The sequence below is a fragment of the Talpa occidentalis genome, unplaced genomic scaffold, assembly GCF_014898055.3.
Source record: "Talpa occidentalis isolate TD23 unplaced genomic scaffold, MPIMG_talOcc4v2.1 talOcc4.15, whole genome shotgun sequence".
NCBI lineage: Eukaryota > Metazoa > Chordata > Mammalia > Eulipotyphla > Talpidae > Talpa > Talpa occidentalis.
The window spans coordinates 77973506-78000702 of record NW_023601543.1 but is presented as its reverse complement, the minus strand read 5'-3'; the positions used below and the strand labels follow the sequence as shown (position 1 = coordinate 78000702).

At 33.3% G+C, this 27197-nt stretch overlaps 1 protein-coding gene across 4 annotated transcripts in view; it reads left to right on the top strand.

Annotated features, from left to right (window-relative positions):
• CNKSR2 (connector enhancer of kinase suppressor of Ras 2) overlaps positions 1-27197 on the top strand; it is a 238242-nt gene that overhangs the window by 123095 nt on the left and 87950 nt on the right. For 2 of the 4 annotated variants that reach the window (XM_037512618.1, XM_037512617.1), the window contains exons 9-11: positions 4859-5005; positions 14586-14719; positions 19876-20087. In XM_037512618.1, coding sequence (XP_037368515.1) covers positions 4859-5005; positions 14586-14719; positions 19876-20087 — 493 coding nt within the window. The remainder of the gene's footprint in view (positions 1-4858; positions 5006-14585; positions 14720-19875; positions 20088-27197) is intronic. The other 2 variants (XM_037512621.1, XM_037512620.1) reach the window with 1 other exon arrangement.

Genomic DNA, 27197 nt, shown 5'->3' with positions numbered 1-27197 from the left:
CTAATGTTTGAGAACCACATTGAAGAGAATGGAAAACAAGTTTTTTCTACATATTGATAAAGGACCTACAATAAAGAATTGTTTCTTTAGTTGAGCCTTTGGAGAAGTTTTCAAAGGTTTTAAAGGGCAGAACACTTAGACTGTAGCAGTATACTGAAACTGCAACTGACTAGGAGCAGAAAGGTTCCTTTTAAATCTACCGGTCAGGTACTCAAGCCAGAACTGATGCAGTGAGGAGAGGCTTTAGTGGCTAGGGTTGGTTCTATTGGACACATAATATGGATTACAAAGATGGAAAGGCCATAGGTGTCTTCAGCCTCCCAGCTTGAGATCATGCTGAACTTGTGTGTGTGTGTGCATGGGCACACGTGTGTGTGCACAGAGAGATAATAAATTTGATTTTTAAAGTATTGTATGCCCTTGAGCTACCAATGAAATATTTACGGGAGGGTAATTGCTCTCATAGTGCCTTGTTTCTTTAGACTCTAACAGACTTGAATGTGAATTCTGGCTTTGCCAGTTAAGTGTGTATATTTGTAGTCTTGGGCAAGAAAACTTAATTTCTTTGTGACTCAGTTTCTTCATGTAAAAATGGCTTTAAGAGTTACCTCAAAGGCTGTTGGAAGAGTAAAAATGTAAACAAAAGAAATGTAATAAATATAAGGGTCTCGCATACTGAATTGCTGATGCTTGATCATTCAGTAGTTATTAGTATAGATTAATTGAACAGTTGGAAATGTCACCAGAGTTCTTGATAGAAAGCAGGGATTGTTAGGAAGATTTAAGAGTCATGCAGAAAGTTGTGAATGGCAGCTCTGGACAGAAAGAGAGTATTGTAAGAAGACAGCATTTGAAAGGGATCTAACACTTAGCCTAGGGAAAATGTTTACATATATTGGTTCAGAGGAGGAAGATGGAGGACAAGTAGTAAGAGATGCACCAGGTCCACATTCCGTTACTCAAGCTAATGTGTTATTTTATCTTCTATTTGCACTTTTCCTATCCAGTCTGCATATGGAGTTGGAATTTACCATGACTTTGGAAATCTAATTATCTGATCTTTTAACCTGTGTGAGAATACTGAAACATCTCTTATGGTGTTGAGCTCACTCACAAATCAACCAATTCCCTCTGTGAATGTCTTTGATTATTAGAATGGCTTTTCTTCATTTGTATTCCCAATCTATTATCCCCTAAAGTTTTGTATTTCATTTAATTCCTTCCCATATTACTGGATTATATTCTTATATTATGGACCACTGCTAGGATCCCTTCATTCTGCTTTGAAATGTCCCTCTATCTCTTAGTACAGAAGCCATTGTAAAGTTGCAACCAATGAAAAAAGAAAAAAGTACTTAACAGTTGCTTTTCATATTACTGTTATATCTTCACATGGTTTCTAATTCAAGTCTATCACTCTTAATACACAATTTTAAAAGTATAGCCAGAAGCTTAAATGAGAAAATGGAAGCTAATCTTGAAAAGTGGTTAACATGCATTGATACATTTTACCATTTCAATGTTACCATGACATTTAGCTCCTCACATGGATACTCCCAATTTCTTGAAGTTGGAACATACATACTTGCTTCTTTTTATATCACTACTCATGTCTCTATAATCTATCAATTTTAAGTACCTCAATAGCAGTTAAAGAAAAATAAATTGATTTCAGGAGTCAACTATATTTCATAATATGGCTGAAGATTAGGATATTCCAGAACCAGAGCTGGAATTCGTATTTACTAGAACTCTGGGAACATACCACATTTGCCTTTGAATAGAACATGATATACCCTAATATGTGGGGACAATTGTTAAGAATTACATGTTGCGAAGATAGAAAGTAATGAAGAAATGATCCAAATGAGGCAGTTTGAGAAAGGCATGAAGTATGGTTGCTGTTTGTATATAAATACTGCAATGGGACTGCCATAACTAAAACCTGTGAAATTACTCAGTCAGCTTCATTCCCACTCAATAATTTCTATGTGAGCCTGACCTAACACTTAAGTAAAGTATCTCTGGAGTCAATCATTGAATCAAAAATCAACGGATAATGTAGTCTCTGCTGAGCACAGCTGAATAATAGCTTTGCTTTCCTTTTGCTAATCATCTAAAAGTATGATGCACAGAGCAGATGTCATTTCCCCATCACCACTTTTTAGTGTTTTAAATTTGTCTTTCTTGTTCTGTACTTTTTGTGAAAATTTTCCATTCACAACTAATAGTCCTGTTTTGGTTCTGTATAAAATTCACAATTTTTCTAACTGAAATATTACAATTCATGGACTTGGTCCACTTATTTTGTTGATTTTATTGTTTATAAGAGTAGTTCAGGTTTATTAAAAGTTTAGGAAATAAAAGTATAAAGAAGAAAATATATATTGTAGTCTTTACTCCTTTTTAATGTAACCACTGCTAATGGTGATTTTTATATTTATAGAATATCTTTTTGCAATAGTAGAATTACACTTGTTATTTTGGAACTTACATTTTTTTTCCCACGTAATTTTAATATCTCATACTAGTGGCCATTTACTTGCACAATTTTTGGTTGGTTTAAACAGTATTGTGATACATGTTGTACATGTTTATCTCTCTTATCCAATCTTTTAGGGTAGTAGAAATAAAATTTAGAAGCCAGAGATATCATTTATATAGATCTTGGTATATGTTTACTTTGTTTAAAATCATACTAATGTTAAGTCACTGAAAGCGGGGCAGCTGATTAACAAGTAGTCAAGTTATCTATCTAAATTTTCTGCCATTAAATAGATTCAGCTATAAAATTAAAATCTTACCAAATTAACTTTCTCATCAAAGAGCAATTCTGCTCTCGTGGAAAAGCAATTCTGTTTTTTGGAATTGTGTATTCAAGAAGAACATATAGAAAGTATGAAAGAATAGGATGAATCAAATTCCATTGAACATTATCCAGGAAAACACCATCTAGCTTTAGAATATTTCAACCAGTCACAATGATCATATCATAGAATGAAGTGGAAAGAAACCGGATAGAATTCAATGTGTAATTCATTGTTCAGAATAGATAAACATTTTAAAATAAAGATAACTGCCGTAGTGACAGCTTTAGTATGATTGGCAATTACTTAATAAATAATAAAATGTGGTTATCATTAATAAATTGTTCATAAACTCTTTGTCTAAACAGTATGTTTCCTCCCTCCAAATCTGCAGCCGAAAAGTCTGTGCTTCTATTTTTTTTGGCAAGCAAAATGAATACTTGGATTTGAACTCATTTTGCTTCGACACGGCATATAGAAATGACTGCAGGGAAACTACTTAGCTATTAGAGGAATTAGAATCAATGTAATATACCTTTGGGCACATAATAATCCTCACTTATATATAATGGGAGGCATTTGGCGAGTTCTATTACTGTAGTTGACCAGTATTACTGTGATTTTTTTTTTTTTTTAAAACCGGTAGCCTCTTACTCCTGTTCGGCAAGCATCATAATGACCATTTTGATTTGTATTGGAGACCCCTGAGGTTTTAAGCATTATGACATCTCGCTTTTTTGCCCTCTCTTTACCACCAGTAAATTCATCTATAGTAAAGGTTATAATTTAAAGAATGATCGCTCATTATATGAACGAAAGTCTCCATTATCCTACAGTGACTGCATCCAGAGTACCCCTGCAACATAGTGTCTGGGGAGGTGTGCTGCTTCTGGTGGAAGTACTCATTCCTTCCAATTTGAGCATTATTATCCAGGCAAAAACATGATGAATAACAGACTGAAGGCACCCGTTCCTTTTCACTTCGATGCCTAGGAAGAAAATAGATCACCATTCAGATCATTTGCTAAATCCTGCTTGCAATCCAGGATAGATTTTGATGCAGTGTATTTACATAACACATCCTGGAAAATCTTAATCCATTAGAGTTGGGATAAACGGTTCTCTTTTAAATGTAAAATGTATTTTTTAAACCTTGAATAATAAATATTTTAAATGTGTTTCTTTAAAGCATAGTTCTAGGATTTCAGTTACCTTATAACTACATAACTTCTCTTAAAAATGCAAGCTAACAAAAATTATTCTTCGTTCAAAAAAAATTTTAAAGGATGATGAGTGAAGTAATTTAACATTGGATAACAGTTTAAAGATATTTATCAAGTACTTTGGTTTAATTATACAATATGTTTTAGATGATATTCAAATAGAATGACTTCATTAAATTTAACAAATTATACTTTTAAGTTTGTAAGGTCGTTTAGAACAGGTTTCCAATAGCTACTGCATTGGAATAGCATTACATTGTCATTTTCTTATTCTATCTCTATCGTATGATAAAGGCTTATTTTATTGATGCTGTCTTCCAGGCGTCAGAATGTTGCCTGGGTGTCAGTGCCAGCTATTAGTAGTATAATGTCAGTCTAATTTAGAGATATTGTACCATGTATCTCTAAAAGATGGTGATGAGAGAGCATGTGGTGTAGTTTGCAAGTCCAGGAATGCCAAATCCTTGTTTTTAGCCATGCAGATTTTTAAATTGTGCTTGTAACAGAACTGAGATCTACACCTTGTGCAGCATTAACGATGACATAATTTCTTTAAATTCTAAATTACTCCACTGGGAGAATACCGTTTTAAGTCTCTGACAAGGTAAATGTCCATTATGTTATAATTATGTGGACTCTGATACAATGACATGGTTAATCAATTCAAAGATAAAATTTCTTTCTTGAGTATATCTCCTGAAAATTGATAGGATGGTACGCCAATGATGTGATTTTCTTCTTTTTTTACTAATCTTATTAAAGGGGGAGAACATTAAATCTTTGAATACTGTACCTCAATTTTATTGTAATGATTTTGCTGGTTACCAGGTGGGGTGGCAGTTGAAAAATTTGGTGAATGCACTACGAGAGGACCCGAGTGGTGTTATCTTAACTTTGAAAAAGCGACCTCAGAGCATGCTTACCTCAGCACCAGCTTTACTGAAAAATATGAGATGGAAGCCCCTTGCTCTGCAGGTAATGAAGCTTAATCATAAGTCATACACCATCATTTTAGCCATAGATTATCTCAGTAATGCTTCTTTATTGTGCCTCATCTCAGCAGCATATGGATTAATCTTGTATGCTTTTGAAAATTTGTTTGTGAAATGATCTCTTCACAGCTTATCCTAGTAGGCTTAATTGTGATGAAATCTGAAAGTTACTATAACTAAAACCCAAACAGTAAATTCTATTTTAATCTGTAAACATTTAAAGCAATATTAAAAATAACAAGTTTTTTCAAGCCAAAATATAGATAGAAATGAAAATAAGAGATTTCATTTGTGGATACAGCCTTCTGTTGAAAAGTTTTACCATCTAAGAAACTAAATGGTAGTTCATAGAATTTTTTAAATCAGGTCATAAGATATAATAGTTATTTATAAACAGTAGGTAAAGTAAGTTTTAGGTACTAATTAAAATGGTCCTAGTACAGTCCTCCTGACTGGTCTTTTTTCTTTTCCACCCTGTAATGTGGCAGAAATAGAGAAATTGTTGTGTTAGACTTTCTGCATTTTTCTTAAGCATGACATTATTCTAAAATATATTCTGGGTAAAGATAAATCATATTCATTAAGAAGCAGAGTTATCTAGGAAGTTATTAAAAACATGATTCTGATAGATGAAAGGCAAGGAGATGATACATTTTCTTTCATTTCAGGATATAATCTTTAAACACATCATAGGATAAACTTTGTCTGTGAAGCTTACATTTTAAAAATAGGAGACTATTACCATTCTAGAAGTCTAATTTTTAAAATTTTTAAATGCCCATTGAAATAGAATATTGCCATTTGTTGAGGCTAAAAAGAAAAGCAATATGTGAAAATACAGGTGTTTTCACTATGTAAATTGTTACTAAGTTCTATAGTAGTAACAGAACACTCAGATTCTTTTCCTGATAAGCAAATTCTCCTTTACATGTAAATGACCATATAGATTATAATGATTTTTCATTCTGTAAAGCTTTACTACGTATTGGCCTGAAAGTTGATGTTACACTTAAGTAACAAAAATATATAAACTGTTGTAACATTAAGGTCTTTAAATTTTTCATGTGAGTATTTTTCAAATGAATATATGTAAAACTGTATTAATATGTTCAAATACATTTGACTTGCAGTGTATATGATCAGAAATTTTTGATGATCACTAGAGTTCAGTGTTTGACTCATTAAATCATAGATTAACAGTTCAGACTTTCCCATCACTTCATTTTATTTTCTCACTGCATTATAAGTTGCTTTGTTGTTCTACTCTGTAGCTTCCTATTGACATGTACCCCCTAAAGATCCTTCTTCAAAGTGTCAGAAGTGGGAACCCTGAAGAAGAGATCCTTTCAGCCACTAAGTGTTCTTCTCTATATAAGTATAATTAAATTTAACAACTGGGTTCTGTATTTCACTTTGAATGCCAAAGAACACTAGTATCTGTTGATCCATGAAATATGTTTGAGAGAATATCTCTGGAAAATAAACTGATAATTTGTTCCCCAAGCACAAACTAAAGTGGAGAATTAAGGTAATGACAGTATCCATTTAAGAATCACTTTTATATAAAATGCTGAGATAATTAAAAGTCCAACATTTCCTTTGTGATAAACATTGATTTGGTATGTGTATTTAAAGCTAGAGAACAAAGACTTTAATTTTTTAAATTACCTCACATCATTCCTTAATTATAATATAATTATAATAGATTTTTAAGGTACTGTTTCTAGGTCCATTCCTAAATGCCAAGAAATGCACCTCATCAGATCACTAATTATATTTATTTCCCAGTGCCTATTCAGGTACTCTGATTATATTTTTAAATTTACTTGTTCAGTATGTTAAAATCAGGAAAAAAGAAACTTAGCATTTACCTAAGTGGTTATACCCATCAACATTTTCCTAAATTTGCTATTTCAACTGAATTTTGTCCACCTAAAATGTATTGTCCAAGTTTAACCACTAATAGATAAACAACACTATAGGGAATTTGGGGTGAGGGAAACAAACATGCTTTCAACTTCTTTGAAAATGGTTTCTCAGTTGCTGACTTTTTAAAGAGTAAAAGGAAGGGTGTCAGTTTTAATTAAATTCTTCCACCTGGTAAAACAAGGTTTTAGGAATAAGGGCAATGGATAAGTCCTCTAACAGACCATACCACCACCACCACTACCAGATCTCCCCAGAATCTATTTTGAAGACCTAAAATCTTACCATTAGAGAGTTTTTTCTTGATATTGTGACTTTGGCCTGTGCTAGAAACATATCTGGAAACTGGTCAGAATTTTTATGGAATGTATATTTTGATACAACCAATGATGGTCAATACTTGAGGGTACCAGGATCTGTAGATTGAAGGTCAAATGCCTCCAGAGGAGGGGAAAGTCAAAAGAAATAGTGGAATGAGAAGGTCTTAAAGGCAGTTTTGATTCTTTCCTGACTTTGCCTAAGGCCATATATTTTTCCTGCTATCTAAGGACTTCAAATGTAAAACATAAGTGCTTAATGGGGTAACCATCCTCTGTATAGACACAGTACCATTCTTACTGTATTCTTGTTTCCGGTATGTGTGCAGATATGTTGGAGTTAAACGCCCACTAATTTACCAGATTATGAATCTTCAGTGTTCAAACCTAAAGAATTGAACATTAGGTTGTGTCTTTTCATAGGGCATGCCAATAATGTATTTAAAACAGAGGTTACAAAAAGGAACAAGATATGACATTTCCTTAGTGCAGTATATCTAGTTCATCTTTTTCTTATACTATATTAGGTTTAATTTACCTAGTAGAATTTTCAGATAAAATATGGCAAAGTTTACATAATGGGGAGGTGGACATTAATATGTGCATCTAAAAGAAAAAGACCAACTTTATCCTAACATAGGGAATACTTTTTCTTAAACTAACAGGGAAAAAATTTGTAGCTACACAAATAAAACATAATTTTATCTACCCTTAAGGTATAAGATTGTTAAGGAATACCACTTGTTAATGAAAGCACAAGTTTTATTTCTAATCATATTTCTAAAAATAAATTATATTATTAATCAACTTTAATGAAGAATTCTGATTTGGATTGTCTTTTTAAAAATCAACCATGGAATTATAGCCAAATAAACAAAAGCATACAATTCAACCTCATGCTCACAGAGCAATTCCATTAGTACATTTCATGAAATTTGGCAGCTCTTTTGTAAATTCCTGATTTCTCAAACGGTTTTGCAATTTAACTGAAAACTTAAAAGATACTTTAGTCAAATACTACTTGCAGTTTTAATCTGGAATTGAATTCTGTTGTCCTCTACACCTATTTATAAATAGTATAGATGTTTTATCTGAGATAGAATCTTTTATCCTAAGAAAGCAAAGCAGGGATTCCCTGCTTCCTGAGAAGTGTTCTGAAAACTCCTTAGTAGTACCTGCTATTAATATCCTGGATTTTGGTAAGCATGGTGATTGCTTATGGTCAAGCTCTACCAATTAGATGAAAAAATCCTAGGGAACTGTGGATAAGCCTTAAGCTATAGTTTTAGATGTTTGTGGTTTTAAATTAGTGTGCATAGATCACAGGCGTGCATGAGTGGTGTCATTTTCTTCTACAAGAGATGTAAGGGAGAATTAGCTGGACACTGACAAGAATGTTGATTGACAGCACTGGAAATCAACAACTTTAAAAAAAAATTTAAAAATACAGCTTTTTTATGAGAAGGCATCTCAGAAATGATCGCTAAAAATAAAATCAATGCAGGAATTCAACATACTGATAAAGGTTTCATTAAAGACATTTTTGTATAAAATGACATCAAGCTGTATCATTAGAACTATGTTCCTAAACTGGATTCTAATCCATAAATCTCTTTTATCAGTGTGATAGTTTGTTGTGTGGTTTTGTGCTTTTCATATTAATTTTATTGTTTAGCATTGCCTTGATAAGATTTTTACAGGATGTTTAAATGACTGAGCAAAAAAGGAAATGGAAAGAAAACAGTCATAGCAGTAAATTCTATCTCTAAACTGGTATAAAAACTGAACACTCCTTATGTTACTTTTCAAATAATACAGATATGAATGGTTCAAGTCATTCTGTCAAAATAAAAAAACAAGTTATAAAAATTTATTTCAGTATCAAAATTTTGGGTTGGGTTAATTGAAAAACCCATTAATAACAAAAGTTGCTATGTTTCTGAGAGATTTGTTTTAAAAGCATGTTTTGAAGAGGAAGAGAACTAATACTAGATATTATACTAAAGAAAATAAATTTTAACTAAAAATGTAATTGTGTTGACTGGGAGGCAGAAACAATTATGTGTTTTCCATGCTCAAATTATTAAATAGCTGCAAGCAATTGTCACTTCAAATTTTGTTCACCAATGTTTTAAGCAAGTTAATTAAAGAATCTAAATCACATTTGTGTTTTTCAGCCAAATGCTTTCAAAATGTTAACACTGATGACAAATAATCACACCTAAAATGCAACAGTTGTATTTTAGTTTCTTTATTCTTTAGTTTCTCATCTTTCTTTAGTTAATATTCCAAAAATGATGTTTGGTAACTTGACAAAATTGGAAGTCTAGTTTTAATGTTGCAGTATTAACTATGCCTACAAAACTAGACAGCACAAGATTAAATATACTAGTATTTTCAATACAGTTTGGCAGATATGATGACTCAGTGGGGAAAACCCATTTTGTAGGATGACTCTGAAGTCTACATTAGTCGTATATTGTGTAACTACATACATATTTTAATGCACATATATCTGCATTTTTTTAACCTGTACAGATATGGTTTCTTGATCAAATCTGTGATCAGAAAAAATTGTTTGGTTTCTTCGTAGTCTGATAGGAAAGGAAAGATTACATGCTTATATAAAAAGACGACTCAAACTTGTATTTATACAAGCTATGGAAAAAACTGTGAGAAGATTTTGAATACATGTGTTTCTCTTGCTTAGCTTCTTTTCAAATAATTTACTACTTAAAAACTTACCCAGGAAAAAGTATACCCAGTAATTTCTGAATTACATCTCATACTCATTATATGGTTAAGAAACGTAAAAGATTGTACGCAATGTTTTGCCTCCCCAAATCCAGACATACTTTTTTCTGAATCATTTGTTTAGAGATTAAGAAGGGAGTCGCTAACATAAAATAATATTCTGGTACTTGTGTCGGGAATTATAATGAAAATATGTTTGAACTAAGGATTTGTATAAATGTTTTGTGCTAGAATAATGGGATATTTTGAGACCTTTGAGTCTGTGCTTATTCCCAAGAGTGAATAAACTAAATGGCCAGGTTTTATACTTGATGTAATCATTCCTATTTCAATGGTTATTTTCCCCCTGGAAGGCAAAGCAAGTTCTTTGTGATCTTTACATCAGTAAATTTTAGATATAACAACGTAATGCACTGTTTTAATCTTTAATGCTGGGGTTGTCTTTATGTCATTGGTTTTATTCAAGACTTTCTATAATTCTGTGAAAGCTAGGTCACGTACTAGACAGAGGCACAACTATACCAAAAGTTATTAAAATGTAAAATGTTTCAAGTAAAACCTCAAATGTAGAAGTTCTTTTCTCTTAGTCTTTAAGACCATTGAGGTTTTAGAAGTGCATTAACACCTTCCAGAAATGCTCAGTTACCTTAGAATTGGGGACACAAAGAAAAGACCTGTGCCATCAGAGGATTTAAAGTGAGACTTAATTGATCTTTTACAAAAGCTGAAACTTTCATTTTACAATAATCACAATCTTCCTGAGTGTAGGATATTATTGCCAAAGTCGCCACTCATGATTCAGAGGAAGGTTTGTGCCATACTACATTGTGGTATACAATTTGAAAATATATAATTCAAACAAGTGCTATGAAAAATGTAGATACACATTTTACCTAGTAGATTTCTGAGTCCTGTTAACAGCAATTATCATTAATTCGACCTAGGATTATTAATATATATTTAAAGAGTTAATGTATGATGCTTTTATTTGGAATTTTAATATTTTAATATATACAAGTCAGTTCCCCTAGAAATCTATATATACTTATTTTAGAAGTGTAATAACATAAACTCGAACATGTCTTTTCTGCTAACATCTCACTGAATCTGTTGAAGGAGAGCTTTATGTTACTAGGCCCATTTAGATATGCTTACTTGAGTAACAAGATGCATTCTTAAAATGTATTTTATCCATAAGTGATGATCATTCGTAATTCTCTTCCTATACAAATTTTACCAATATGAGAGGAAAAATCAAAATGACAATGTGGTAAAAAAAAAAAAAAATACCCTTTTTTTACTTAAATTGGAAGTTCTTTATTGTACCATGGTATCTGCTTTTCTCATACTGTGTTATGAACAAATAATTGAAAGTAAATCGTGCCAGTGTAGGAAAAGCTATCCTCTGGGTTATTATACTCAAATATTAAGATCTTTTTTTCTCTCTAAAAAAAAAATTCCCTACTAAAATTTAAATTTAATATTAAAGGAACTCCTTTTTTGAATTGAGGGAATCTGTATTTGTTACTTTTTGGGGTATTTTCTTACAATTAAATATGATTATTGTTGGTAGGTGTCATTTTAATGCCACTGGTTACAACTAGGAATGTCTTGCTAATAACTTCAGCTAATAGCATCATTTATTCTGTGCCTGATTTAGTCATATTTTGCCTATCTTTTAATGTTCTTTAATGTACTTTGCATTTTTTGATCATTTAATTTTGTGCTCTTTTAATTCTCATCCAAATTTGGAAAAAAAATTTTAAGAGATTATAATTTTAAATTATTACAAAGATTTCCTTTTGGATTGAGTAGCAATTTTCATTTTCCCACATGAAGTTTGTATTTATTATGTCTTACATTTCCATTGCTTACTGTCTTTTTTTTAGTTTGAATTAACTTGAACATTAACTGAACATACTGAATATTTAATAAGGCATATTACTTAGTCAGATGATTTCTGCAAGGTAAACTAGTTGAGATATTTTCTATGATTTACCAGTTAATAAAGTAACTAGCCAGCTGAGTTAAACAACAGTATTAATTTCTTTTGTTCTCTGCAAAGAACAAGTTGTTTTTTTCAACCAGCTGAATTATTGTTATAACTAAGAATTTCTCACTAACAAGTTGGCACAATCAACTCTGTTCTCTTTTTAAATATATGTAAAAGTCTTCTAAGTATTTATTTAGCTGATCTTATTAACTGATAACATTATTAGCAATCAATGCCTTGTTGAGAGTAGAAACCTAGAGAAAATAGAAATTTGAATGGAGTTGGCAAGGCCATTATTTAAATTGCCTGGAAGGGGAAAGACCAAGTACCCAAAGTAAGACGTTTCTGTTATTAGTCCAGGCAGAAAGAAATATGGTTGGTCCTTACCCCTCACTCTAAATAAGTGTACTTATAATAGACTTGTAACCATAGACTTCTACCACACCTTTTCTCACTCCTTCCTCTTTATTTGAGACGGGCAGGGTTATGTTCTAATGAAGAAAACTTGCCTTTAGTCCTATTGATGGTAAAATAAAAGGAGTGAAGTCTTCAAAACAGAAATAGGGAATCTCAAAGAGAGAAAAGGATATAAAATTTTAAGTGAGGATTTTTTTTAATGCTTATATTTTTAGAAATTGTTTTTCAGTTCACTTACAGGATTAGGAGATTTTAAAATAAGAGATACATTACGGCATTTAAAAAGCATACTGAGTATAAATTTTTCTCTCAGTGCATCTGTTAGAAAGTATTGGGAAGTAATGTACTGTATAATGAATCTTTTCTTTACCTTTCAACAGTGAAATTTTTGTTTCATGTCATCTGTCTTTAATACCAAGATGTTCTGAAAAACAGAAAAGCAAACACAAACAGAGTCACATGGCAGTGACTATATAGAAAGAATTGTTTAAATACTTGATCTAAAGAACCTGTCGTTCAAAGATGTATTGTAGAGGCATATGGTATAGCCTTAGAAAGAATATAATTTTTCATTTCCTCAGGCTTCATGGTGTTCATCTGTATAGGTGACTCCTGATTACCTATATAATATCAGAATTTCCCATTGCCAAGATTTTTGTTTGTAAGAGATACATATAATTTAAATCCCAAATCAGCATAGTTAAATATAGTCTTTACTGCACAGATTTCATAATATCTTAAAATTCTTCAGCATATAAAATTTCTGGCTTTTTTTGCATCATATGAGATGGGATATTGTAGAATCTGAAAATAAATTACCAACTTCTCTCTCTCTTTAAATTCTATCTCAGATAGATCAAACCTTAACATTCATTTTGTAGGATGTGTGATTTCAAGCTATTAAGGTGAGCTGTGTAACAAGGAAGGTCAAAAACCATGACCTGAGTCACAAACTGTGTAGCCTACCCCAGTGACTGCATTGTACATTGTATTTCATGCTTGGCTTTTTGAACAAATTCTGTTTATCTGTATAAAAGTATTGTCACAATTTAAATAGTTGTAATGTGCCATTTTTTGATTGTCCATTTAATAAGTGTTAAAGTAATAGAACTGTGGATCTATATAGATATGCCAAAAGTGTTTGCATACTGGCTGAAATGGCAACATCTTGTCATGTGAAGGTACAGTTTATTTTGTGATCATTATTTTTGTGTTCGCGATTGCTCTAAAGTTCTTATTTTTAATATCATTGTATGTGTAGGTAATCAGTAAGAGCTGTAAGATAATAAGCATGAAATACGTGGATTTTATTTTCACGTTAGAGTAATTTCTTAAACCACAAGATCATTTCCAAGTGCTGTGAAGCTTAGATTTGGGAGTGCTCTTAATGCATCCTGATGTGGTCTTTAATTTGATAGATAAACTATCTTGACTTTTAAAAACCCAACTTTCTATTTAATACTTAATACAGGCACAAATATGAGATCTGTAGATATGCCACTGAAGATTATTTCAAGCAGTGATATATGTGTGTGCCTTTGAAAGGTGAAATGATTGTGTCACACTAATCACCATACTTTTGAAGATGTACCATAAAATGACTTTGAGAAGACAATTAGTTTTGTTAATATTTATGGAAAAAGTACATTTTCCTAGAAAATGTTCTCTCATATTGGCCTTTCATACACCACTTTTGTAACCTTTCCTCAGAATCTGTGACATTCTACTTAAGAGCATGCTGTGTCTCTTTTTGGGAAAAGATCTGAAATATATTTCTTTATAAGTTGTTTTTTTATTATCTTTCTTTTAAAGGTGGGAGTCTAACAAAGCAAATTTAATTTAAATAAATTTCTGACTGTGAGATAAATCTTCCCACTATCCAACATTGCATGGTAAAACTACCTTATAAATAGCATTAAGTGGTTATACCACAGACTAAGGTGAGTTGGGAACTAAGTTGGAAACTAAAGTAATAAATTATATGTTTTTGGAGATTCAAAGTACTAGCCATGTATTTAAATAACATGCTTCTTGATTTCAGCCAAAGTAAAAAAAAAACTTTGCAGAAATAGATCACTTAAAAATGATAACTATGTGTCGTTGTTGTTTTGTGTGTTGTTTGTGTGCGTATGTATTTTCTTTTTCATTTTAACCAGCCTCTTATACCTAGAAGTCCCACAAGCAGCGTTGCCACGCCTTCCAGCACCATCAGTACTCCCACCAAAAGAGACAGTTCTGCCCTTCAGGATCTCTACATCCCCCCTCCTCCTGCAGAACCATACATTCCCAGGTATAAAATTAACCATCTTGTTGTTCTAGGTAGTTTCTATCTGAAGACTAACCTAACTGCATGCAAATCATGAAATAAACACCTTGAATAATTATTACATTATAGAAAATACATTTTAGTTAATAATAATAACTAATTTATATTAAACACTTATGCATTAAGTATCATGCCTGTTATACAATAGGAAAGTAATGTTAAGTAACAACTAGAACAATTTTAATAAGTGAGGCTCTTTGCCTACAAAGCCCTAGGAAATCTCAGGTTACTTTAAAGCACTTCATACCTCTTTTATGAAAGAAAAATTTATAGATGACATTTGTCTCTTCTTAACTGCACGTGATGAGGAAGCATGTTTTTCCTCTAATATTCCTGTATGTAGAATTTTCACTTGATTAATCTTATTAATGTTTCTTTCAGAAAGTAGAGTTTGCAAGAGAATGACTTGCCCTTAAAGCCTATTTTCTAGATTTCTTGAGGCTATTATTTCCATTTCATTTCCAGATTCCTATTTGAAATTCCTGGCAGGTGTGGAAGAATACAACTCTATGCCGTAATACATTCTGTCCAAAAGCATTCTGATTCTCCAGCCTTGTGAAATAGAAAAAATATGGAAAAGGGCCAGCACTCAATGGAGATAATTAATGCAAATCACAAAGAATTTGATTCAGTTTACAACAAATTAGTTGTGCAGCCATTTAAAAACAGTATTTTAAGGTCTCTTATTTTCAAGTCATTCTTAATATTCAATTTCTTCAGTAGATAAAAGAATTGAAATTCCTTGTTTTAATTAATTTTCATTGTTTATTACATCTAATGTTTCATTGTATTAGATATTATGGTACTGGTGTTTCACATCTAAGTGCTACATGACAGCATGCTGTCTGCAAATACCATGTTGTCATTAGTAGCAAAACTATCTCAGTTTTATAAAAATTGTAGTTGTTATTTTTGAAAATTAAACCTATCTATGGGAATGTGGTTTATGAGAAGATAGAATTTACAAGGCTGATATTTCATAAATCTTTCTAATATATAATTTATACTCTTTTTTTTTTTTTTAAGATTTATTTATTTATTTATACAAGCACTGGGTACAGTCAAAAGCGCGGGAGGGTGAGAGAATTCACCAGAGCCAGAAGGGAGAGCAGAGTAGGCAGACTTATGAAGTACACTGCTGAGGGGAGCAGCGGGCGGCAGGAGAGGTCTGTGCGCCATGTGTGACCCTCGCCTGGCGGCCGGGGGTCGAACCGGCGCTGCAGAGGCTGCAGGTAGCTTCACAGCCCAGCTCTCAACCTCTGCGCCACAGGGGAGGCCCTATAATTTATACTCTTATGTTCAATTTTGAAATCAGATCTATAGATCTGATACCCTAGTCATAGTCATATTTGAATTCTATTAAGATGGTCTCAGAGTTTCCAAATACTCTTGCATGAGGAACAATATTAGCGTGTGCTTTTCAAATAGGAAGTAGCTCTTTTTTTGGTTTGCTTGCATTTTAATTGCAAAGATCATTTCATACAAATTATTATTTTAGAGACCTTATTCAAAGGGCTACATGTACGGATAAACTTAAGAAGATGATTTTCATCAAATCTCTGAAGTTCTGTAATATTCTTTCCTTTTCTCATGGGTAGGGAGGAACTGACTATAAAAATTTTCCTAAACAGAAAATATAGTAAATGCACTTCACCAGACAAAAGAGTGAAATGGTCCATTTGTGTCCTCTGAGTGTGTTGCAGATATGATTAAGACAATATATGAAAGTCAATAAGAAGCCTGCGCATGCTGTTCAGAACTTGTAGAGAATTCGAGAGGTTGAAGTACCAATGTAGTGGTACTTTCTTTGTCAGTATTTTACAGAAACTGTGAGCTCTGTACTTTTAAGTAAAATTCATAATTCGTGTTTATTATTTCACTTGAATTGCTTTCTGATGTAGTTAGCAGACTATTCTCAATATATTTTGATTCAAATTATTAGTTACCCAGTCACACAATTGTTTGACACAGCACCATCAGAATAACCCATATGTATCACAGTCACTTTGTACCCCAGCCTTGATTAAGTTACCCGCATTTTCTCATTTGACTCCAAGTTACGGACAAAATTTTTTGTAGTTGTCATTCTTTTTATAGATACAGCCTTGACACCTTTTTTCATTTTTTCATTTTAAGAATGAGTTAGCTCACCTAATTTAACTCATCTGAACATTTCTTTTCTCCTATTTAAAAAATATAAACATAGTCTTGGCATCTTGGTATTATGTGAATATACATAAATTATGTTTAATTTGAATCATAAATAATAAAAGTTTCCACATCTTAAAATCACCGAAACTTTAAGAATGGTAGGGCTAGTTGTCAAGTTACTAAGTAGAGTTTTTTTTTTTTTTTTTTTCAATTATTTGAGCACATTTATTCCAGAGGAAAAAAAAATAGTTGCAAAAGTACCTTTTTCCTGAAAGAAGAAAAAGAAACACTCATGTATGTGAAGTTTGGTCAGTTCTCTTATATATCGTGAGTCATTATATACTTAAGACTGTATATACAATATCTATTATATATAGCTTCATTACTGATGGCATATTGTGCATCTGTATACTTAACCAGATTTCTTTTGCTATCAGAAAAATCAATAATTTGTAGAACTTTGCACAACTATGAAGTTTAAATGCTAAATTAATTTTACTATGGTTCCTTAAATATAAAGTCCACTAAAGCTGTGTTCTAACTTATCATCTTTTCCCTTAAAGCCTTTTTGGAGCAAAAGTATACATTAATTATATAAGTTCATAACATTAAGAAAAGTTTTTAAAAATTCTTTACAGCAGGGCCTCCCCGGTGGCGCAGCGGTTGAGCGCTGGGTTGCAAAGCTGCCAGCGGCCTCTGCAGCGCTGGTTCAATCCCCGGCTGCTCCCTGGCCACCAGAGGAGGGTCCCACATGGCGCGCAGACCTCTCCTGCCGCCCGCTGCTCCCCTCAGCAGTGTACTTTGGTCCTTCTGCCTGCTCTGCTCCCCGCTCTGGCTCTGGTGAATTCTCTCACCCTCCCGCGCTTCTGACTGTACCCAGTGCATGTATAAACAAAACAAACAAACAAATAAACAAATAAATAAAACATGCCTCTATTTAAAAAAAAATAAAATAAAAAAAAAAATTCTTTACAGCAGAACAAATTAATATATTGAGTTCTTCAAGGACTCATAATGTGAGTACATACATAAATACACACACTCTTCTGTACACATTACATGTATTCATGCTGCAGCCAAGTTCGTTCTTGCCTTATACTTTTTTAATTCAACCTAATTTGAATGCATTCTGTATAGACATGTTTAATAAATCTTTCTCATTGGTATAAGGCTCCTCTTTCATATCATTATAAAGAAAGCAGTACCAGCCCTTCCAATTTCCTGCCATATGATGTGTCTATATAAATAGAGCATGGTGAATTATCTTAGATAGGGTCACCCTCTGATCTCAGCTGCATTAAACATTCATGTCACAGGCCTCGTAGAAAAATCTGCCCATTATGGTTGACATGACCTCACTCTGGTGCCATGCGTTCCTCAAGTCTGTTCTCAAGCTAACTGCAATGCCAATTTCTTTTTGCTAGAAGACTGACAGAAACCACAAGTACCCAGCAGTTTGTTCAGGAAAATTATTTAGCTAACTGAAAATAAAGTTCTGCCAGAATGTTATAGTTATTCTTCTCATATTCCGTAAGAACTAGCTATATAGTTACAATTTGATAACAAGCAATTTTTTTAAAATGAATGAGCAAATGGAAGCATCACCTTGTGATGAATTAAATACGTAAAGTAACTTGTTGATTGAGTTAATCTTGAATGTGATTTACTACTTTGTACATATTTCAAATACTAGGATATCATTCTCTTCTTTTGGTCAAAACTAAACATTTGTATACAGATACAGAAACTGCATATACTATAGTACAATGGGTTTTGCTGGATTGAAACTCATATTTTGTAACTGACATTAGATATATATTTTCATCATCTTACAACATGTCAATTCAAAAAAAATTTGTCTTGTTATAATTCAGTTTGTTTGGTTGGTTTAAAAATTCAGTATTTGCACTTAATATAAATTAAAATTTTACCTGGTTTGATAACACTGATGGCACTGTTTAGGGTAGAACTGGAAACAATTAAATACTAGGAAAAAATAAATTTAATGATCCACAAGGAAAGAATCATTTACATTCATAGTCATGTCCTAACAAAAATTTCATATCTAGTCAATGAAATATTTCAGGAAGTTAACAAGGTTCAATATAACCAATCCTAAATAGGATAGTTCTTCCAAAATACCAGTGAAAATGTGCCCAGTCATCTCAATTTTGAGTAACAGTTTCAGGGATTCCTAGAGATCTTTCTCTTTAGAATCCTACAAAAGAAAAAAACAACTTGCCATCATCTTAGATTCCACTCTTAAACATCATATTAAGTTTATCTATGCTTTCTACATAAGCAGTGTTGCTGATATGTAATGAAATTTTGATCTATGCATTTAGAATGAATTCTGTGAATAAGTCCTTTTACTGTTAGACGAGTTACATAGAGTTTAAATACTGACAGTAATTCTTTTCATTTAGGTTTAATTGAAATCAATAATATGTTTTTTGAAATTTTCATGATATGTTTATTTAGTGCTAATTTGGTTCTTAAGGCTATAGTACTCTTACAGAGGTGGTAGTTCCTAAACACTTCTTTTTTTATTTAAGCACTGTAAATATTACCATAAATCAATTAGATAAACTGGCAGAAGGAAGCTATACTATTAACATTATACCTACTCTCTTGAGCAATTTATGTGCTAGGATGATTTCCTTTGATAACATAGTACAGTGAAAAATGGACTAGAGCAGGCATGGGAAGATCCCTGCCCCTTGTCTAGCTCTGTCATTTTTTAGTTTTGTGACGTTTACCAAGTCATTTAACCTCACTGAGCACCACATTTTTCCCCCACAAAATAGGAATACTTAGAAAATTGCCCTCTACATTTCAAAGAAAGTTTGGAAAGATCAGAAAATATTTTGTATGGATAGGACATCATTACTATTTTAGACACTCTCTACCATTTTACAACCCTCACTCTTCCCTGTGTTTCTCCTTTGCTCTATCTACCCTTTTTTTAGGGATGAAAAAGGAAACCTTCCTTGCGAAGACCTCAGAGGACATATGGTCGGCAAGCCAGTACATAAGGGATCTGAATCACCAAATTCGTTTCTGGATCAAGAATATCGAAAGCGATTTAATATTGTTGAGGAAGATACTGTCTTGTATTGCTATGAATATGAAAAAGGAAGATCAAGTAGTCAAGGAAGACGAGAAAGCACCCCAACTTATGGTAAGAGTTCTTCTCTTACATTGGCATAAGAACATATATCTGGTATTGAAATCTCAATTTTTTGTTCATGGAGTTTTGTATTATGAAAATCACCTAATAGCTTTTGAATCTTTATGATTGATATGTGTCTGTTGTATGCTTCTAAATAGAATTTCAACAACATGAGGCGTGACGTGAAAAATTCTAGCTTTTCCAAAGATAAGAAAAACAATAGGTAGCGTTTTAGCTCATTCAGTGATTTCTGAAATCCTTTAGAATTACATGTAATTTTTGTATGTCAGATGTTGCCAAATTGGAATAATTCAGGGTTTCTTTTTTCCTTTTTAAAAAAATGAACATGTACTGTCAACTTGACTAATTTAAAATAACTAATCCTAAATAGAATATTCCTACCGAAATACCACTGGGCCCATTATCTCCTTTATTCTTAAGGAATTAAAAATATCTTTAGCTAGATTTGTCTAGGGAAGGTATCATCTTAACTTTGGTATTTTTAAGAAACTAAAATTTAAATGGATGTGGATTTTAAATAGGATGAACATACCATATTTAAAGTTTAGATGGGCCTAGAGTTAGCCGTGTTCCTAGGAATTTTTGTCTTTGGCTTCTGCTTTTCCATGCATGACCAAGAAAGAGTGATGCATAACAGATACTTAAAATTGATGTAGTATAGCTGAAAGATTTGCAGATAAGTTGCTTAAAGTTAAAGTAGTAAAGCCTGTGATCTTATTGCAAGAATGAATGGATTTAATTGGAAGTCTGTACCCTTCCCTTTCCAGTTTTCAGAGTAATTGCTTTCAGTGAGAAGCTTATGCTACGGGGAAGGACAGTATCCCTGCTGATTAGTCCATACTTGATCACTGGGAACTGAGCCAAAGAAATGTTGTTTCTGACTTTGTCTTTTCACCTTCCCCCTTACTTGTCTATTATGGTCATATGCCTCCCTCCTATGGCCCCATCAAGTTTAGTCACCAAGTACCTCTTTCCTTACAGTTCTTTGGTAAGATTAGGTATGTTAAGTTTTTCCCAAAGTGATCCCAGAGAGTAGGAACCATACTTACCTCACTTTGTTTTTCTCCTCACATGTGCTTTTTAAATAAGAATAAATATTCGTTAGCATAGCTCCTCAATTATACCACTTTGATGACACTTATTTTGAAGTGTCATAATTTGAGATCTTTGCACCTTTGCTTTTCTCCTATTACCTAGTAAACTGCTGCAGTACAGAGGCCTACCCTCTGTGTTATTGTTCTTTCTGTCTCATCACATTATGTAAGATTTTTTATTTGTAGTCATTCATTCTACAAGTACTTACTAGATGCCTATTGCTATTGGATAAGCAACAACCTATATGAATACTTCCTTATCTTATGTTCCAGAATTTTCTGGCTGTTTTTCACTTGTATTGAAGAAGATTAGAATGTTTAAGGGGAAATTTTAGTCAATAAAGCTGTTGGTGATAGCTTATAGAAAATATATTTACCAGAGTCTTGAATGAGGATGAATTGGTGGTCTCTTCAGACTGCAGTTTAAAGTCCTTAGTGCCATCATGTTCCCCAAATCATTTTTCCCAATAAAAAACAATTTTAGAAAATTTAGAAATTCTATAGGCATTTTATATATTTTTGTAAACAACTTAGGAGAAAATAAATGTATATATGTTTAAAAGAGATACAAGGAAGTTCTGTTTTAAACCTTTGATCCTGATTTTTGAACCTGAAATATTAATATCAACCTTCAGTGCCGATACCTGTACATATCTCCTAGCACAAACTGAAGGTTGTTTCAGGTAACTAGTAGTTTAGTGTATTTAATTTTTTAAATTAGATCTTAAACAATAAAACCTGCATGGAACGTTCAGGAAATTGTCGCATATTTCCCGAAGATTAACACATCCAGCTAATATTTGTTGTGTATGTAAAGGCAGCTAAGGCCTGGGGAGGCAAAGGTGAATAAATCATAAATCCTCCCTGGAAAGCAGTCCTAACCCAGACCCAGAGGGAAGGAACAAATCAACATATGTGTTGCTGTCACTTTAGGTAAACAGGAAGTTGTGACAAAATGCTGGAGCTGAAGCCCCACAGTCTGCCTTGAGAGTCACATAAATAGAAATAACATTGATACTGAGTTTTTAGGTGATAAGTAGTCTTCATTCAGGGTTTCAAAATGCCATTTATCCACAGCAAGCATCTGGCACCTTCTCAAACCCAGGTCTTATAGCTGAAGGTTCATATAAATATCACAGGTCAGATCGACATGGCCCCAGTACTTTAAACTTTCATAAGCAATAGTGAGTGACTTCTTTATTTAACCTAGGAAATAGTCCCATGGCATGGACCCCCCCCCCGCCCAAGTGTGACAATTTCCTCCTGGATTTAAAAATAATGATAGTGAAAGTACATCATCCTGTTTTGTGATTGCAAAAATTACCTGAAGTACAAAAAAAAAAAATCACATATGATATTTTCTGGAAGTGACAGTTATTTAAACTTATAAGCATTTTTTTTTTTGTATAATACCTAACTAAAAGTGCACAGTATATGTCCTTTGGCCTTATGGTGCTCAATTTAATTAGTCACAAATACCCTTAACTTGAAGTATGTGAACTTAGCCAAGCTATTAACTTTCCAGATTGCCTGTTTGCTCCAAGAGAGTTTATAGTTAAGATTATAATACTCTAGACAGGATTTTGAAAGGCAAAGGTGAAACATACAATTCTTAGCATATGAATTTGGTGAAAACATGTATGTACATGTTATATTCTCTTGGTATATTCATATTTTAAAATTAGATATAGGAGGAAAGTAGTTAGGAAAGTTGCAGTGACAGAGAAACACAGCAGTAAAGAAAGTTTAACCAAGGTTCTCATTTTATATCACAGACCCATTAGTTGTGCCTTAGAATGAGCTAAATGAAGTTCAGTTATTCGCCCTAAGTTATTAGGCAAGTGTAGCATGAATAGACATGAATGGCCCTTCTAGAAAATAAGTAAACAGGGCTTCCCCGGTGGCGCAGCGGTTGAGCGCTGGGTTGCGAAGCTGCCCGCAGCCTCTGCGGCGACGGTTCGATCCCTGGCTGCTCCCCGGCCACCAGAGGAGGGTCCCACATGGCGCGCAGACCTCTCCTGCCGCCCGCTGCTCCCCTCAGCAGTGTACTTTGGTCCTTCTGCCTGCTCTGCTCCCCGCTCTGGCTCTGGTGAATTCTCTCACCCTCCCGTGCTTCTGACTGTACCCAGTGCATGTATAAACAAACAAACGAACAAACAAATAAATAAATAAAACATGCCTCTATAAAAAAAAAAGAAAAGAAGTAAACTGCCCCTTGTGCTGTTCTATATCCTGGATACCAAGCAGTGTTCTAACCATTTAAGAGGCATTAACGCATCTAATCCTCACAACTAACCTGTGAGATAATACCACTAATAGAATCCTGATTTTACAGAAGGGTTATATAGCTTATCCATCTAATAAGTGGTTGAATTGTGATTAAGTACCCATAGATATTTGCTGACTCTACCAATGGTACTAACTAAATGTAATTAAAATAATTTGCCAAATAATAGGAAAACAATTTCAAAAAAATGTATTACTCCTTCCAAATTCAAGCATTTGATTTCAGGCAAGCAGAACTAAGTCTGATTTTGCAAGTTCTTGTACATGTTTTATATTTACTGACACTACAATAAACACATTTACATAGTCGTGGCCTTGACAGACCTTAGTAAAGGATGGCTACATTGAGGAATAAAATGAGCATCGATATGATATATGCTTTGTAATGCAGAGAACATAAAATAGGTTTTACTTTCCTGCAAAGATAGATAAGAATAATTTCTAGAAACAGAGACAGTAGGGGAAGCAACCTGGCTTAGTGGTCTCTCACATTGGCTACAGCAGCAGCCACGCTTAGTAATCCTCTCTGCCATCTAATTATTCCAGTGTGACTTTGGAGATGTGACTCTAGGCCTCAGTTTTTTCATTCATGAAATGAAGATGATAATATCTGTCTCGTACACCTATTGTGAGAATTTAATGACAGCACATTGTGAATTGCCTAGAAAGTGCCCATTAGGTATTTATTTTCACTATTGTCATTTTTACACTGAAACGTTAATGTTGCTAAGAGAACAGATCTTAAGGGTTCTCACCATCAATAAAAAGGGTAAGTAACTATGTGAGGTGATGGCTGTTAAATAGCTTGATTGTGGTAATTGTTTCACAGTGTGTACATCTATCAACTCATCACCACATATTGCACACCGTAATGTGTACAGTTTTATCAATTATACCTCAGTATAGCTTGGGGGAAAAAATAAATGTTTAAAGATCTTAACATGTAAATAATATTAATATAGCCACTTAAAATTCTTAGAAGAATAAATGCCATGAATAAACAGTTCAGTTTTTTTAAATGAAGACATTTTAATATGAAAATCAAATGGGGAAAGGGATAGCATTAAATCACTTTAACCCTCTGTCTCATCTACACATGCTTCAAAGACAGAGGTTCAAATCTGATGCTATCAGTTGCTATCCAGAGGTTCCTTGCCCTTGTTTTTCCATCATTGTACGTCTCTATGCATAGACGACTGCTAAGAGGTTTACACAGTTGGCTGAGTCCCTTTGTAGTCATGAGTTGTCAGATTTTATGAGAATAGGAGGTAAACATTTTAATATCACAAATAGTAATGTTTTGAAGGAATCCAGATCTTTTCTCATTTATTGAAAATCCAAAACCTCACAAAAGCACATGAATGGGTGCACAGCTGGTAATTTAGAAATGTTCCTCAGAAATGTTATTTGTACACATTGTGCGATGAGGAAAATTAATTTCTGTACTATTGTACCTCAGCATTACCACTTGAGTAGTTGGGACAAGAGAAAACCTTTTCTCCACGTAAACAGTAAGTGATGAAGGGCCTGTGGACAATGATATTGTAAACTGAGTTTCATCAACATGAAGTGAGAACATTGCCTATAGGTTCCAGGTTCTCTCCATGTACTTCAACATTCCCTTTCTCCTTGTCTTTCAACTTCCTTTTGTCCTTTGGGCAATAAAATTATAATTACAGCATTATTTCAAACATTTCTTGAAGGAGCAGATACGCACAGTACATTCATAGTTCTTTACTTCCAAATCCAGGCCTGTTCTCTTTTCTGTGATTTTTTAATATAATCTTTATCTGATAAAATTCCATTGTCATTCATCAGCTATGCTAGACCCCCCCCCAAAAAAAAAAAAAAAAAGATGGAATTCTGACTATAGGAAATTTCTGTGTTCAAGTAAAATATACCACTTCGGAAGCAGAAGTAACCATACAAATAGAAATTAACGAATCAAAAATGTGGAAGTATGGGATGTATACTATACTCATAAGAATTCTTATTCCTTTGGATTATTGAATACGTTTCATAAAGACTACATGTTGGTTAGCTTAACAAAATAATTTTGAACGTCAAGGTTATGGTGTTAAGGGATCTTGTAATTGATAGAAAAGTAGTTTAGCAGTATTTTGCCATAGAAATAGAAAAGTTTATTTCTAATGTAAAATTTAATTACCTAGGGAAGGCAGTCTTCCTTAATTTGTATAATTTTACTGATAGAAATAGCAGAACATGAGTTTAGAGGTCAGATAGACCTGAATTTGGTATAACAGCTTGACCTTTAGTAATTGATTGACCCTGAACTTGCAACTTAACCAGTATGCTTTTGTTTGCTATCTGTAAAATGGTATAGCAATACTACTCAGTGTTTTTATGAGGACTAAATGAGATAATGTATGTCAAATACTTAGCACTTTTCTTGCCTCATAGAAAGTACCCAAGAAATAGTGCCTAAATGGTATGATAAATTATTGCTGCTCATAAATCAAAGTGTCCCAATGATTGGCAAGTGCTGATGAATCAAATTAACATCTCCCCCTCTCCTGTGGAGGGACTTCATAGAGGAAAAAAGGACCAGAAGTGTTCTCTTGGTTTGTTCTCTCTACCTACCCAATAATCAGCCATTTAAATGATAGCAGTTAAAAGAAATGACTAATGTTTGTTCGTGTCTTTTGGTTTGCCGGACTTTGTGAAAATGGAAGTAAGAGCATTCAAATAGCTAATGACATTTAGACACTACTCTGATCCAGTTTTCTTGTAAATTGAATTTTGGAAATCAGTAACTTACAAACTGAGCAGAAGGGCCTCAAAGCATCAGAATCCTGAAAATAATTCAGATCCCACACATTTTTAAAGTTTAAACCTACTTGCTTTTTTTATAAAAGAATAGAGATAATAGTCTTTAAAATAAGTAAAATCATTGGAGACTCTGAAAGAAGTAAAACCTGGCAAGCAAAGATCACCCTGAAAGAATTGAAGTGACTATGTAATGAGTAAAACACTAAGATTAAGAAAGAGAAACTGATATAATAATTTCCAGACCATTAATATGTGGACAAAATGGAAAAACTAGAAAACCAAATCAACAAAGCTGATGTGACATCAGAGGGAATAAATTGCTCAAATACATTAATGAATAAAAAAGATAGGAAGTAGATGAAATAGGGCTTCCCTTAAACACAGATGGGAAAGCCAAGATTTGAAATAATTGATTCATTCTCAACTAGAAAGTAACCCCCCCAGGGGTATTTGACAATGGGGACATTTTTAGTTGGTGTATACTGTGGGTAGGGCTCAGGAGACTACAAAATGTCCTGAAGTGCACAGGACAGCTCCCAACAATAAGGAACCATCTGGTCTGTAATGTCAAGAGTGCTGCTGCTGCAAAACCCTCGCTAACTTAAGAAGAATCCACTTGACAGACAAAAGCAGGTTATATATGGCTACAAAATCAAACTCAGCTTTCATCTAACAAAAAGGACCTGTGTTTTTTAACTCAAAGAATCTGGGAAGTTACTGCCCCCTATGTATTCACACTTAGCACATACTCTGGGCAGTAGTTTAAGACTGTGGGTGTCTCCAGTGAGAATGGCACATATTAAAAGAACTAGCAACAACAAATGTTGGCGAGGATGTGGAGAAAAAGGAATTCTCCTGCACTGTTGGTGGGAGTGCAAACTGGTCCAACCACTATGGAGAGCTGTGTGGAGATTTCTGGACCTACTAA